The 15359-nt window shown below is 41.2% G+C and overlaps 1 protein-coding gene and 1 long non-coding RNA gene across 6 annotated transcripts in view; one reads left to right on the top strand and one right to left on the bottom strand.

Moving 5' to 3' along the window:
* LOC125324120 overlaps positions 1 to 14037 on the bottom strand; it is a 31645-nt gene extending 17608 nt beyond the window's left edge. The window contains exons 1-2 of the long non-coding RNA XR_007202823.1: positions 12967 to 14037; positions 11392 to 11563 (exon numbers count right to left, since the gene is read on the bottom strand). This is a non-coding gene — a long non-coding RNA (uncharacterized LOC125324120). The remainder of the gene's footprint in view (positions 1 to 11391; positions 11564 to 12966) is intronic.
* A 286-nt stretch (positions 14038 to 14323) lies between these two features.
* Positions 14324 to 15359, top strand: part of EPHA7 (EPH receptor A7) — a 171649-nt gene continuing 170613 nt past the window's right edge. For all 5 annotated transcript variants that reach the window (XM_048296182.1, XM_048296185.1, XM_048296181.1 and 2 more), the window contains exon 1: positions 14324 to 14632. In XM_048296182.1, the coding sequence (XP_048152139.1) occupies positions 14536 to 14632 (97 nt within the window). In that variant the 5' untranslated portion in view covers positions 14324 to 14535. The remainder of the gene's footprint in view (positions 14633 to 15359) is intronic.

The following is a 15359-nucleotide window of genomic DNA, read 5'->3' as shown; positions in this document are numbered from 1 at the left end:
AAAAGGTATGTAACTTTTTAAACAGTAATTATCTGCACAAATGACCTTTACATTTTTCACATATCACATCGTTCAGTCTCAAAAATTATCAGCAATCACAAGTTAGAATACGCTTACTATGAACATCTATGAAAATTTACTGTTTGGCCACATTATTTCTGGTTATACCACCCCAAAATGCAGAAGAGACCCACTGCATATTGCTGACGGGCCTGTATTCCCATTTTAACCTTTACAGATGTTCAGTAAGTTTTATTTTTTAATAAAATACCACTGGTTAAATACCTAGAAAAGAGAATATTTTTTTAAGAAAATTCCATTAAATACGTATTTGTCTGTTCACTCGACCCACTTCCCTTTATTACCGCTTGCTTTGGTTTCCCCCCTTTTCAAATTTGTTTTTATATTCTTAGACAATAACATCATATTTTAGAAAGCTTCTGCTGTCCTCAGCATGGCCAACGTTGTATAAAGACAAACAGCAGATGGGTAAGAAGTGACACAACATAATTACTCTCCACCTGAAGTATTAAGTAACTTATTCTTGAATAAAATAGAAAGGTTATTTATCCACAATACCTTAAGCATCAACTGTCTAAATTAATCAAGCTATCAGCCTAGATTTTAACTATCATAAATGCTGTTTTCTAAATAAAGTAAAACACGACATCATGCCTTTTGTTCTTCATAAATTCTGTCTTCTAAACACAACAGGTTTGTCATTTTCAGCACAATAACCATGTCATCAATAATCTTGCCAATGTATATTGAATACCTTCCTTCCGTGAACTTTGTTTTCTTGTTCCATTTCTTTCTTTTTTTTTTTTAATCTACTTATTCAAATCTAGTTTCTTGCTAATTCCGCTTGAGTTTTGGCTCTAGGGTACTGTCTCTCCTCGGCCAGCCAAGTCTGCCATCCAAGATGAACTGAGGGATGTGGTTAATGGAGACACTTGCTGTCTGGTTGTACAGAGATCACACATGCCAGCCTCTTGTTCAGTCACTGCAAGGTTCACTTGTGGTAATTGGTAGGTTCATTTGCTGGTTGATTTGCCAGGTAGCAGCCTGTGGTCTGCAGCATGTGCTTATTCCAAGGCTACTGTTAAGAAACAAACGCAACTTCTCGTCAATAGTGGATAAAAGAGTATCTTATTTTTTCTCTTAACGAAAGATCACATCCAAGACAGCCAGCCAAACACCGTATCTCTTCAGGAACACAGCCTATGCCTCCTTATAAACCAGGAATTTTTTAGATATATGATGTGGAGGTATCAGCGTACATCTATGCACTCGTGGGTGTATAGATTCAAGGCTACCTGCTCTAGAGGTAACATGATGTTTGTCAGATTGAAGGTCTGACCCTCTCAAGCTGGATTCCCCTATTTTGAACTGGCAAACTTCACCTTGATTACATATTTCAGTTCTGTCCAAACCAGCCTCTAGTTGTCTTGTCAGTTTGAATAACCTCAAAATCTCTATCTGCACCAGTAAATAAAAGAACAGTGTGCAATGTCTCCAAACATCAACTATTTGTGCTGTTAGAGCAGAACATGGCCAGATCAGCTAGTACAAATGATGCCTTAGGTTTTAAGTTTTATATTTTTCAAATCCTGTACTGCCTAATGTTCAACTCTGAACTTTCTTGTGGCCTGTTAGCTGCTGTTCTCTCATGCTGGTTGGACATAACAAGCCTCTCTAGGTTTCCACCTCAAGGACACCAGGTGCCAAAATTTGTAAACTAAAAACCTCTAAAGAGGGGGCAAACTTGGGGTAATTACATCATGAACTGAGGTAATAATTGGAGAATTAACCCTGATATGCAAATGAACAAAGCTTATGAAAGTGTGAAGAACCTGTGACCCAGGGTCCATCTTGGGTGTAGCCTTTTGACTGCCCAGGGTGTACCTATGAAGGCCCTTCAAATAAATACCTCCTTTTATTCTCTTATTCTTGTCTAATCTCTGTTTTTAGGTGGCCAACTCAAGGCATCAGTTTCCTAAATGATTCCTGGGCATGGGCAGATGAAATACCCATGGGGAGCCTGCAAGTGGCTACCTGATTTGGTAGTTCAGACAGCTGAGGATTGGGATACAGAAACTCCCCTACCAGGCCACCAATGTGAGACAACGTGCACAGATGTGGCTTACCAAGACAGATTTGGTCAAAGTAGGTAAAAAACCACTGCCAGATGCCATAAGATGGGATCTCCTTATCATCATCTCTGTATCATACAATCATACAAGGGTTTGGGTTGAAAGGGACTTTTACAGCTCACCTGGTCCAGCCCCTTGTTACAAGCGGAAACATCTCGAACTAGACCAGGTTGCTCAGAGCCTTATCCAACATGGACTTGAATGTTTCTAGGAATAAGGCACCTACCACCTTTCTGGACACATGTATGTGGGTAGTCCTGTCTCCCAAGTACAGAACAGTACCAAAGAACGACTGCATCACCTCTAACATCCTTGAATACAGAGAATGTACTTATATACCTCAAAGCATGGTTCTGGTCCTCTTCAAAATGCCCTTAAGGAATTCTCCCCATCTCTCTCAGAGGGTTCAAAAGCCTGGCAGGACATCTACCTTCCTGAGCCATAAAACTGAAGAACTACAGCACCACTGATGTTTACACTGGCTGGGCTTTCTAGCAATACTTATTTTTGCACTCTACAGCATCAGTTCTGCAGAAATAGTAGGCTCTGTTTCAAAGTCCTATGAGATCCCAGTGGTCGAACATGTTCTGGGCTAGCACATATTTGGATGAGGTGGAAAACCTTGATTAGTGAGCACCTTTGGATGAGGTCTCAAATCCTTGATTAGTAATGAAACTGAAAGACATAACCTAAAAGGTTTAGGAGACTGAGTAAAGAATTTCAGCAGTTCTATTAAAATCCTATTGCAAGCTGAACTCACACTAAAATGGGTATCCTTTCAGGGACAGAAAGGAAAAAAAGGTAAGTTAGATCTCTTATGCTATAGCATCATAGTTCTCCTGATCTACTAAATGGTGTCCTTTTTGAAAATTATACAAACAAACAAGTAATCAACAGAACTTCTCATTTCTGTTTCTTTTGAAGCTGACCAACTGAAAAAGGTAAAACAGATTTTCTTAAAGTTTTGTGAGGAAAGTATAATCCTATAATGAACAGTGTGAACAGCAAATTTCATCCCAGAGTTAATTTCTATAGCCCATTTATAAATCTTTGTAATACAGGTTTGTAATGGAAATACTGACAGACCCTTAACAATAGTGCTGCTATAATGAGATTTGTCATTTATGATTAATTGAGGATAGTCTTAAAACATCTTTTCTAAAAGCATCTTCTTTCCATCGGATTTATTCCCCATAAAGCTATATCATAAAAATCAGTTCCCCAATTTTGTCAAGTGCCAGAGACATTCTGCTTATTTACCCTTAATGATAATACAAGCTTCTGACAAGTAATAATTTCATCTGTGTCACTTCAATCAAACTGATTTTTACTGAAAACCTACAAAAGCAAGGTCTAAGAATCTGCAGTGTTTTTAATAATGTATTTCTAATTGCTATATTGTTTTAAAATCTGTGAAATACAAATGGGTTTGAAACAAATGTATGCCTAATTATATGATTAAATTAAGAATGCAAAAAAAAATATGGTTAGCTGAAGACTATTTAAAAAAATGTTTCATTCTAAATGTTTCACTTAGTGCATTAATACTACTTTGTGAATGCAGTTCGTTTACTCTCGTGTAATTGAATTTGCTTGTTAATCTGTTTCCAAAAGGTGTTCAAAAATACAGCTGTGCAAGCAAATGGAATTTTACAAAAATGAATATTTATGAAGATCCAGATTTCCTTATTCCCAAAGGAATGTTCAAATTTTACTCTAAATCTTTAAAAAGATTTTTTATCTTGCTTCTTGAGTATATTAGTGATGTGGGCTGCTTATTAATCAATGTTTAACAATGTAATTACAGCTGGTTTTAGTCTTACCAGATAACACAGATTAATAAATGACCTGCAACTAGTGAAGTGTGTAGAAAGGGTAATGAATTCCTTCCATCAGCACATTAATTTATTAGTAATAAACAAAGAGTATGATGAATTAGAAGAATTTGTAGAGTTTCTGAATATTGCACCAAAATTTCCAGATGAAAGCATTTAATCATGCAGTTTTCATTCATTTATTTCCTTTGTAGCAATTCTGTGAGCTATACTATGCTGGGACTTTCTTTTCTGAGCTGTGTTAAGCAGTCCATTGAAAGTCAGGTTCCAGAGTTTTATACCAGTTCACATTGATTCAGCTCAAACTGCTACACACCAATTTTACCTGTTACTGAAGTTAGCTCCACTTTGATGTGAACAAACTAAATTCTTTCCATATAGCAAAACAAAACGTAGCTGAGCAAAGCTGTCTCCTCACTGGTCACAACTATGTGGAATTCCTGTGGACAACAACATGCAGTTGCAAGTAAAAAGAAGCAGTTAGAGAAGTAGCCTGATTAATGTGACCTAACTGTCAGTGAAGTGGGGTTATCACACATATCTGCATGGTAGAGAGATGTAACAGCAAAAAACATAAGCAAATGTAGCTTTAAAATAATATTGTTATTTTAGCCTCCTTATGAACTCTTCCGCCTTTTCATCATTTGGATACAGACAGACACCTTTTGAAATCAAAGCTACACTTTTCTAAGAATTGGGTAATTCCCTATGAACAGCAAAACTGAAGGTGAGAAAAAAAGTTAAAGCATACATAATACAGCATACCCGATGGCATCATCAGTAATTGCACCAAACAGCAACAAAACTGTTAAGTGACCATGACAGACCCACGGTGATAATCCAATACACCCCTCTGCACAGCACTGCACAGCACAGCAGCCTCCCCTTCTTGTGACTTTACTCCTGCTACTCTGCTTCCCTGAGCTGCCCCTCTCCTCAGTTGGGCAGGGAGGAGGAGGAGGCAAGCTGTACACTTAATCTTCCCTCACTCCTCTAGTTCCTCCAGCACAGTCTTGAAACAGAGCCAAAACAGTGAGCGAGCAGAGTCACGTAGATCTGCTGTCCTCTCAGGTAAGAGAGGGTGCTTCCCGAGGACAGGCAGTACTACAGCTCAGTGAGGATGTGCAGAAGGAGACAGTTCAAACATCTCCTATCTCACTGTAGGTTACTGCAAGTCAAACTTCCTCTGGAACAACTCCCAGACTCCTAGAAAAATCAGGTGGAAAGCCAATGGGAGAAGAGGTGGAGAGAGAGCTCTCCATTCTCACAGAAGAATGTAGAATTTTTGTTCCTTTCAAAATCTAATATTATCCAGATACTTAATGCCATAGATTTAAATTTTTTTAAATATCCAGATAAACAGCTTTTGAAAGCTTTAAATGCTGTAACTCATCACAAGTTAGATGTCTTAGAAATCTTAGCAGGTGCATAAAAACACTGACTCCAGGGGCTCATATCAGGTAAGGCTCAGGCTCACAACACTCAGTAATTGGAAGCATGTGTGGGGGACTGTCAGGACCTACTGTGCTTTGACCAACATCCAGCCCTATTACCTACGTGCATCTAAACACTGCACTGACTTCTGAGAGAATTGTATAGGTGGAAGAATTGCAACAGTGACTCTCAAAGTGACACAGTGACAGAAGCATATCCAGGGGGAACCTGAGGGCACATCTAAAGGGAATTCACAAGCAGAAATCAGTGGGAATGTACAAGCTACGCCTAAAAATATGCATAGATTTCAGTAGGTTAGAATAGGCTGTAATGAATTATGTAACTGTCATGAATTCTTGCCAAAAAGCCCCAACTAGCATAATGTTGCTGCAATTATGTCAATTCACAGGAGATAAGAGACTGGCCCTCTGTAAACAGTGTTTTGTGCATGAAGCTGTATTATCTCTACGTTCCATTTATCTAAGACTACTGAATTTATGAGGAAATTATGTATGTAGACACATACATATGCATATTTGACAAATAAATGTACTGAAAAGTCTCAGTATGAACAGATACAGTACAGTACTTGTTTTGAAAGAAAAGTATCTTAAATAATCTCCTAGTGAATCCAAATTCAGATGAAGCTCTTGCCAGCTGCCAGCAGTTACTAACAGGTACAGTAGAGGCAGTGCAGACTTAAAGCTATGTTCTGATTTCAGCAGGAAGGAATGTGACAAACTAGCGTATTTTGCTGAGCCTGATTAAGCACCTAAAATCTAGCTTAATTATGCTACAGCTGGTTATATGCAAGGCACATTATATGGCAGGACAAAGAGGCTGGAATAGCAGTAAAGCCTCCCTGTTTTTCTCTAAGGGAGGAAAGCTTTTGCATAGGCATGCCACAAGAAAACCTTCAGAGCACTGACTTGCAAATCATAGTGAGGGGCAAAGCTAAGGCCAGGCTGGGGGAAGGAAGAGTGGGTTGGGACAGGGCTCCTGACAGCAAAGGCTGAAACTGGTCCTGCAGTGCACCGGGCAGCTTTAGGAGTATGCTATAATTTTACAGGACCCCAGAGCATTTTGGAATAAGATGAGGACATTTTCAGCTTACCAAATGAGAAGGACACAAAGGTGACTTAATGATCTCTCAGCCTGCCATGTCCTTGGACTGTAAGAGACACACAATGGCAAATTTTTGGGTGTTTTTGTTTTGGTATTTTTGTTTGTTTGTTTGTTTGTTGTGTAGCAAACATACATTGACAAGCCTGTGACCATTTGGGGGAAAAACAAACTCCCACTACCCATATGGGATGATTAGGAAGATATATGTTAACAATGAAGAAGGAAAAAGAAGTATAGATCTTTTCTCCTGGAATTCAGGAGGTATGATTTCTTCTAAAATATCCTTGGCAGATGCCCTGGGTCTGGCAGATTACCTTTTCTTTTTTCTTTTTTATCTTAATACTGGAAGTTCACTTAGGTAAGTTGATTACTTACTGTGGGGCTTACGACAGTAATACAGCAGTTATAGAAATTTTTCTGGGAGTGTACAAATGAAATAAGTGAAAGAAATTCAAAATCATATTACCTCACAGACAGCATAAATCCGAATTCGTTGGTTTTAAGGTTCAATCTGCCAGATATATTAATTCATTTCCTTTCCTGTAACATTATTTGAATATTTGGTTATATTTGAAAATGGGATAAAGAACAAAATTAAAAATTGAAAGGGAATAGAACATGTTAATTCATGTATCACAATAGAAGGTGTTGTTAATTCATGTATCACAGATGACTTTAATGTTTCAGATTTTGGATTTTTACTATTAGAAGGGAAAAAATAAAGTTCCAAAAAAATTGATACAAGATAGTCTTTTGAGTCTACCCAAAGAAGACTGTTAAGACCAAAATAATTACAGAGTGCAAGGTAGACACCTGTATAAAATTACAGCCTGGGTATGAGATTAGAAATTAGGTATTGGAAAATAAATGGTTATTTTAATCATAAACACAAGGGAAATATAGGATGCTCCAAGATATGTACTATGAGTAGCAAATATATTTGTTACCTATCAGATAAGTTGTAGATAAGTGTGGCAAAAGATTATTCAGGGTAGCCAGAATTAAAAAAGGTTATGCATTGGATTAGAAACCATAACTCTAAGTAACTGAGCAACACAATGATAGATGAATTACTGTAGACAGCTGCCATGTTATTCATGAGAAAGAAGGAGAAAAGAAAAAAAAAAATCAACTATTCAATCACATTGATGGGCTCTAAATTCATTGCAAGCACTTAAGAAAAAGACCTAGACATCACTAGCAACACTACAGCTCAGTGACAACTGCTTATTGTGCCATCATTAGGGAAAAAAAGAAAAGAAGGCAAAACAAACAAAACAACCCCTAACAGAAAAAACCCCAAACTGAAACCACCCCACAAAACAACCAAAACCTACAACAGAAAAAAAAATTGATGTATAAGGAACCACACCCCACTGCACCATTTAACTCTTTTTATCACTACAGTTCAAATCACCTTCTCAAGAAAAACATGTGCAAAAGGACAAATAAAGGATTTCTTGAAATTAAGTGCTTTTCACCTGAAAGAGCATGAAAGATACTTAGTGTTTAGTTAAGAGTGTCACTCTCATTCAGCTGGAGTATCACCTAGCTCTCACCTAGATCAATGGAACCACTTACATGAGGAAAACATTATCTGAGCTGAGACCTTAGACAGGAAACAACTCAGAAATTGCTTGGCAAATGCATTATATAATTATAATTTAAAAAAAACCCCAAAACCCTATTGAATGGTGAGTGGGATGAAATTATCCATTTTGTGGTGCACATTTTCATGGGATAGAGATAGCTAATCTGGTTGCATGAAGGACAAAAGGGGACCAGAGGCAATGTTGCGATACTGTGATTTATACTTCTGTCTGTATTTACTGATCCAGGCAGGGGTTAGCTTGCCCTTTAGGGTCTACTACAGCAAAGCCTATTTTCTTCATTATAAAGCCATGTGGCTTAATTTTATAGAGGATTTGCATCATCCCTGCATTTGTATCAGAAAATTACTACTCTAGACAAACCAGAATTGACTGTATAAAGACAGTTTATTAGGTACTTCTATTAATTTTGTCACACTATGGTAAATACTAAAGAAATCACATCCTGAAACTACAGTTGGCAAATTCAAGCCAAAAAGAAATGCACTCTGAATAAAGCATTACTTACCCATGAAACACACTATCACATGCACTTTCATATTTAAAGGAGATAAAATATGCAAGGTCTTGTGATTTAGTGTATCTGGCAAGCATCAAGTATCTGAGGACAAAACAAGCTTCCACAAATTAGTACGTGCATTACTTGTCAGAAATCTAGTTTACTTGAAGTGGATAATGAGAGATCAGTTTTGGGGAGAGGTAAAGCCACAGACCAGGACTGAAGTGGCAGTATATCTGCACAGAAACTTGACACAGTATGAGAATACATGAAAGACGGCAAAGAGGGAAATCTGCAGAGGGTTGTACTCCTGAGAGATGCAATCCTTAAATTATTCTACTTCAAGGAACACCTTCTCACATACACTTTGGCAGCTTTCCTGTCAGTAGTGATGCTCCACATCACTACACTTCCTGGATCTAGAGGTGAAAGCACTGGAACTCCTGCCATTGCAATCTGTAGTTTCTCTTTCAGAACTAAATAAGGGTTATTGCATCTGTTCTTTTATCCTTTCCCCTCCTACCTCCTAACACAGAAGGGAGATTGAAAGAAGAGATGCTTTCATGCTCTTTCACAGAAGGAAATTGAGAGATTGAGACTGACTGTAAGAGAAAGTAATATATGGAAACAGGAAATCTATTGGGTCTGATTTTTCACCTCAGCTGGGCTGAAAGAAGAATCTAGCACTGTCACAGATGGAAGTGATCGGATGTCACTTGTACTGAATAAGAACAGGAAGATACCAACCTCACTGGAGCATATTGCTAGAGTTTATCTGTTACTTACAACTAATTAACTAAATTACAATTTAGCTGCCCTTATGGTCAGGCTCTTCTGTGCACAATTTTTAGTATGACAAACATCATAGGAAAATTGAAGCTTTAAATCTCACAAAGAATTGAACTCAACAAAGAACTTATATGTGTGGATATTTCTTGTTGCACCTGGACACAAAGACACTCCTTTAATTCATAGGTGAGAACGGCAAATTATCTCCTTTCAGAATATCTCCAGATGCTATCACAGGATGATGGCACTGGCTTGTCCTGCTCAAGCTTCCCAGAGGAAGGTCCACAGCACAATGTGATATACTAACAGTCTCTGAAGAATGATCAACAAAGAGACAGTGTGTTCTCCAAAGGCTCTTGTTCCTCAAAAAAGCAGTTTCCAAATTCAGGTTTATCAGGGAAAGATGTCTCACAGGACCCAAATGCAGCATACTTTTGGACCCTGTACACCTCTGCTGTTGTTCCTTGGGAAAGGCAAAAGCATTTTATGTTCACTGTATGTTTAATGTGAATTTAATTTGTACTGTTTTATAGAATGTATTTAATTTCCATTAAATGGCAAGATGACACACCATCATACCTCTATTTCTGGACAGTGTTTCTGAAAGTGTATTAAAAATTCATAGATTTGGAAAACATGATCTATGTATCTATTTAGCACAGTACAACTTTAAATCTCTTAAGAGAAAATTTGACAGTGAATTTTTATTACCGTTCTGATATAAGTAAAGACTTTAAAGTGTGAAGCTTTATGGAACTATTTTTGATTTGTGTTAACTAAAATAGTTTTAAAAAACCCAAAACCAAACCAGCATTTTAACTAGAAAAAAAACTTTTTATATGAGCATGCTTTTCAAACAATACAGTCTTGATTCTTTACAATTTCTATATGAACCAAAAATATTTATTTAATACATTTCCTTCTTTACTAGAATAGAGCTACTCTGACTTATAAATCCACCAGAACATCTGAAATAGTGTATGGAAAATTCTTCCCTGGTCCAGATTTGGAATGCAAGTGCCATTACATCTGTAAAACTAAATGCAAAGTCTGATATAATGATTTATTATACATATACTACTTATAAGTCAAATGTCACAAAGCCACTGAATTTTATATTAAAAAGGATACAAAAAATGAAAAAAATGCAAAGAAATGTGCACTACACGTTTCATAGAAAATCTTGTGCACAGATAAAGAACTGCTTAGGGATTGCTTAGAATAAGATCAAAAATTCAGGGCTTGAAAGATCTTCTATTACTTAAACCTAATTTCTTCTTTTGCTACTGTAAAACAGAGTTCAAGGAGGTTTTTGTCAAAACCAGTTTAAGGATCATTCTTCTGTGGACAGAACCAATACTCAATATCATTTACTGAAACTGTGTCTGAGGCTAACCTTCAATACCTTTTTGAAACTACTGAAATTTCACTTCAGCCCTGCACAAAGTAGGAAAGAAAGAATGGGTGAATCCTGAAAAAAGGAAATTTGTGAAAACCTAACTTTGTAGCAACTTTCAAATGACACTCATTACTTTATGTATGCTTGTCTACCCCTAGAATTCATCCTATATTTCTTGTACCACAATTTCAGATCGAGTTGTGGTGAAGATAGTCAATTTTAAGGAGGAAGAAATTATTTAAATATTTCTCCAAAGTCTGCTTAGAGCTTTGCAGTTGAGTATAGAGAAGCTCAGCTAATATGAGGTTAGTACCAGCATAGGGAAGCTCGGTAATGTCAAGAAAATCATTCTAACTACAAGTAAAAATAATAGACAGAATCTGGCCTACAGTCTTGGGGTTAGGAGAAAAAGGACAAAACAGAGTAAAACAATAGAGAGACAATCTTGGATTACATTGTTCTTTTCCCATTAAACATTTCCTTTAGTGGTGCCTGAATAGTAACACATTGAATTGAATGATATTCCCAGATTCTTTTTTTTTTTTACCTTTTTTTTCCCTTCTTCTCTCAGAGGTTTTCTGCTGAAAGGAAAATCCAAATCTGAGGATTGTAGTCCATTTAGCTTGAGTATTTTTGTTCAGTTGTATTATATCACTTTTCTGTTTTTCTTTGCAGAAGATCTAACACAGCTGGGTGAGATGCAATACAGGATGTGCATCCTACAGAATACAATGAAGTATTAGAAAACACTACAAATAAACAGAGGAAAACAAAAAAGATTTCAAATTCTTCATCAATTTCACAAAGATTTAATGTGTGAGAAGCACAAAACACCACCCCCAACACTAACAGACACTCTAAATGTATATGGAACATTTTGGTGTAACAGTGAATACATCCACGACTGTTTTAACAAAGCAGTCCATATAATATGTCATCTTTAGCTTAATTTACAGTTATCAGGAAGACAGGGCATTTAAAATTAGTTGAGCAGGAAGAAGAATATACATTTTTCTTTAATCTCTTATTTAATTTTTTTATCCACTCACTCATGTACACACATATCCTTTGTGTGGTTAATGTATTTACATAACTTTGAGAATCCTTGCATATGTACAGATCCAATACATATATCATACACACACAATATTAGATTATATAAAACAGTACAGTATAACCTGTATAAATGCAGGTGACAACAAAAATAACTGTCTGGCCTAATCCTATGTATGAAGGACAGGAATACATCTCATTACTATTTAAGCCTTTCTCCTGTAAATTTGTCCATTTAGCAAGTTTCTACATTTTTATAAACACGGTCATTCAAAGCCTCAACGCATTTTTTAGTTGACTCTGTAAGTTAAAAATTATCTTTTTGGCTAAGTGATGTAGTAAAATGCTAGCACTTCATGCTAGGAAATTGACGAGGACTAACTAGGTTGAAGACTTCCTACATCTTCTTTAATCACTGTTACAATATATGCAACATGAAAACTAATTTCACCCATGAAAATTTGCCAAGAAGTCACAAAATCCCTGCATGTATTTAAAATAGCCTTTCTAAAAGAAGATAAGCCTACTCACTGTTCTATATAGCTCCCCTTTCTGAGTACACATGCATGAGGATGGGAATGACAGACGACAGAGGATGAGAAGAAAATCAAGAGTCTGTACTATGCCTACACTAATGGTATCCAAAGTATCAACAGAGCATTCTGAATGAAACACAAAAATTGTCATATTCTAAGTCATATTAATTATTCAGCAAGTGAAAGAAATACAGCATATTTTGGAGCCTCGCTCTACACCCTTCTTGGAAGTAACAAGGAGCCCACAGGGAAAGTGCTCAAAGCCCGGAGTATGGTGGCTGTTTATCCATCAATGCTGAGCATTGTATTATTGTTATTACTAGCAGCAGTAATTCTAATTTTGCCTTATCTACCTAAAGGTTCCATAAACAAACCTCTCATAATTTAAATTCCCATTTATGGCATAACATTTTCTATATCAGGATCTGCATCTGCGCAAGGCTTGTTTCAGATTCTCGCATAATCTTGCCACCGAATTGCAATTACACCCCCCTGTCTTCGTTGCCTTCGCTTCCTTCCGAGACGATAGTCACCTATTCTGTTTACATCGCAGTATCTATCCTCCGAAAGGACACGACGATGCACTTTTAGCGGAGCAGTACAAAACCCGGTCCGTGCCGCCCGGCATCGGCCCCGGGAAGGTTGCGCGGGACAGAGCTGGAAGCAGGGTTCGATCAGGGGGTGCGCAGGGGGCGCGGAGCGGGGCCCGCAGCCGGGGCCATCGCCTCTCGCCGCGGGGGCTGCGCGGCCCCGGTCCCGGCGCGGCCCGGGAGAGGAGCTCTCCCACCGCGCCACCGTGCCCCGCGCACCACGCTCCGCTCCGCGGCCTCATCGGGGAGCCGTAAGTTTTTGTGTCCGTCACGCAGTTGTTTCACCCGTTGAAGGAGCGAGGGGTGTGTTTGGAGAAAGGAAAGCGGAGGGGTGGGGGCATGATGGATCCCCGGGAAAAGCTCTCCCGGTCTGCAGGGTGAGCGCTGACAAGAAAGATCAGGCAAGTTCCTCTCTCCCTCGGGTTTCACTTTTTCTTTTTCCCTCCCCCTCCTATTTAAATTGTCTCATTGTTAGAGGATTACACGCGCTTCAGGTTACAACCGGAGAGGGCAGGGGGGAAGCAGCCGCTCCTTCCCCATCCCAAGTAATATCTATATTGCCATAAACCTGTTCTTCCTATTTGGGGCAACCCGGAGACGCGGGGCGGAAAACACGAACGCAACAGAGGGAAGGGATCCCAAGTGATGTCAGCCCCGAGGAACTTGATTTTTGTGGCAGGGCTGCCTCGGGGCACCATCCCACAGCTTCTGCTGAAGTTTTTCTTTCGGTGGCAGTAACCCAGGTGCGCGCTCAGACCGGCCACGGGCGGGCACCGCGCCGGGGCATCGCCGGGACCCGCCGACGTCGGCTCGGCTTTGGGCTCTGGCCGGACCCTGGCCGGGACCCCTCTCTCGCGCTACCCCGGCGGCTGCGACCCGGGAAGAGCACACGGAACCCTGAGGAACGGATGGACGGACGTCCGCTTGCTCGCAGGACGATCCGGGCGGCTGCCTCCAGGCGCGCGGGACAGCGCCGGGAGCGGCCCGGGCTCGGCTCCCCGCTCGCGGCTCGGCCCCTCCGTCCCGGCGCGGCGCCCCGCGCGCAGCCCGCGGCTCCCCGGCACTGGCGGACACCCGACACTGCCGCGCGCTCATTGGCCAGCGCCGCCGGCCCCGCCCCCCGTGCCGCGGCGACTCAGGGGGCAGCTCGGCCCGCCAGCCACCGACTGCCGCTGCTGATTGGTCGGCGGTGGCTGTCGGTCACGTTGAGGGACGGGCCGCCCCGCCGCTGCGGCCCCGCCCCCCCGCCCTCATTGATATTATCGGCGCGCGGCGCGGGCGGCCGGGCTGCAGTCGGGGCTGGCGGGCGGCCGGCCCGGTGCGGGAGCCGGGCAGCGGCGCGGAGGTGGAGGAGAAGGAGGCGAAAGAGAAAGGCAGCCTGGAGGGAGGGAGCGCCGACCCACAGACTAGCACAGCAAATTCTCCACCGTCCTCTAGCACCCACCAAGCGGCGGCAGTGGCAGTGTCTAGAAATAGAGCGCTAGAAATATAAAATCACCCCGCTCCTGCACCATGGCTTTCCAAAGTAGGCTCCCTTCTTGGATTATTTTGTGCTCCGTCTGGCTGTTCCGCTTTGCACACACGGGGGAGGCACAGGCTGCAAAAGAAGGTAAGGTGATGCAGAAAACAAAAGTTTGGGCTTATTTATTGCTTTTGCCCACGAAGTCTGTGTGGTGGCTTAGCAGGGGACCTTCCTGCCCGTGCCAGCTGCTTGTCAGCCCCCCTCTCAAGAAAAAAAAAAAGGATAAAAAGACTTTTTAGTTGAGGTGGGAGGGAGGAAAAAGCACGGCATTCACTGGGGGTTGTGCGTGTGTATGTGTGAGGGACCGGGACAACTGCCTTTGCTCCCAGGAATGAGGTTTGTGAGGCATTTGCACGTGATGAGTCGGAATGGGGCTGGGAGAGCCCCCGGCCCGGGGGTCCGTGCAGGGGAGCGTCGCTCTCCTGTGCCAGCCCTGATCCTCCCTAGGAGGTGCAGGGAGGGCGGGTTACCTCGCTGCTCCCTTGGGCAGGGGCTGGGGGCTGACTTTTAGGGCTCGGGACGTTTGGTGGGAGGCAAGGCACGGCGCGGGGCTGGGGCTGCGGGGCGCTCCCCGCCGCTCCCACCGGGGGCCTGCAGCGCTCCGGCCCAGTGGGGCCGGGCACAGACCGCGGGAAGGAGCATCGGGGCGCAGTTTTGCGTGTCCCGGCCATGTCGGCTGGACAGGTATTTAGAGGGGACATACGGCCTGGCGTCGTGTGCCTGCAACGTGTGCTCTCCCCCGGCATCGCTGGAGAGAGGTTTAGGGATGGGTGTTTTACACTATCTCCGTATCACAACGGGGCTTCCCGGTTCC

The sequence above is a fragment of the Corvus hawaiiensis genome, chromosome 3 (assembly GCF_020740725.1).
Source record: "Corvus hawaiiensis isolate bCorHaw1 chromosome 3, bCorHaw1.pri.cur, whole genome shotgun sequence".
NCBI lineage: Eukaryota > Metazoa > Chordata > Aves > Passeriformes > Corvidae > Corvus > Corvus hawaiiensis.
The sequence above is the reverse complement of the archived record's forward strand: the minus strand, read 5'-3'. Positions and strand labels throughout refer to the sequence as shown.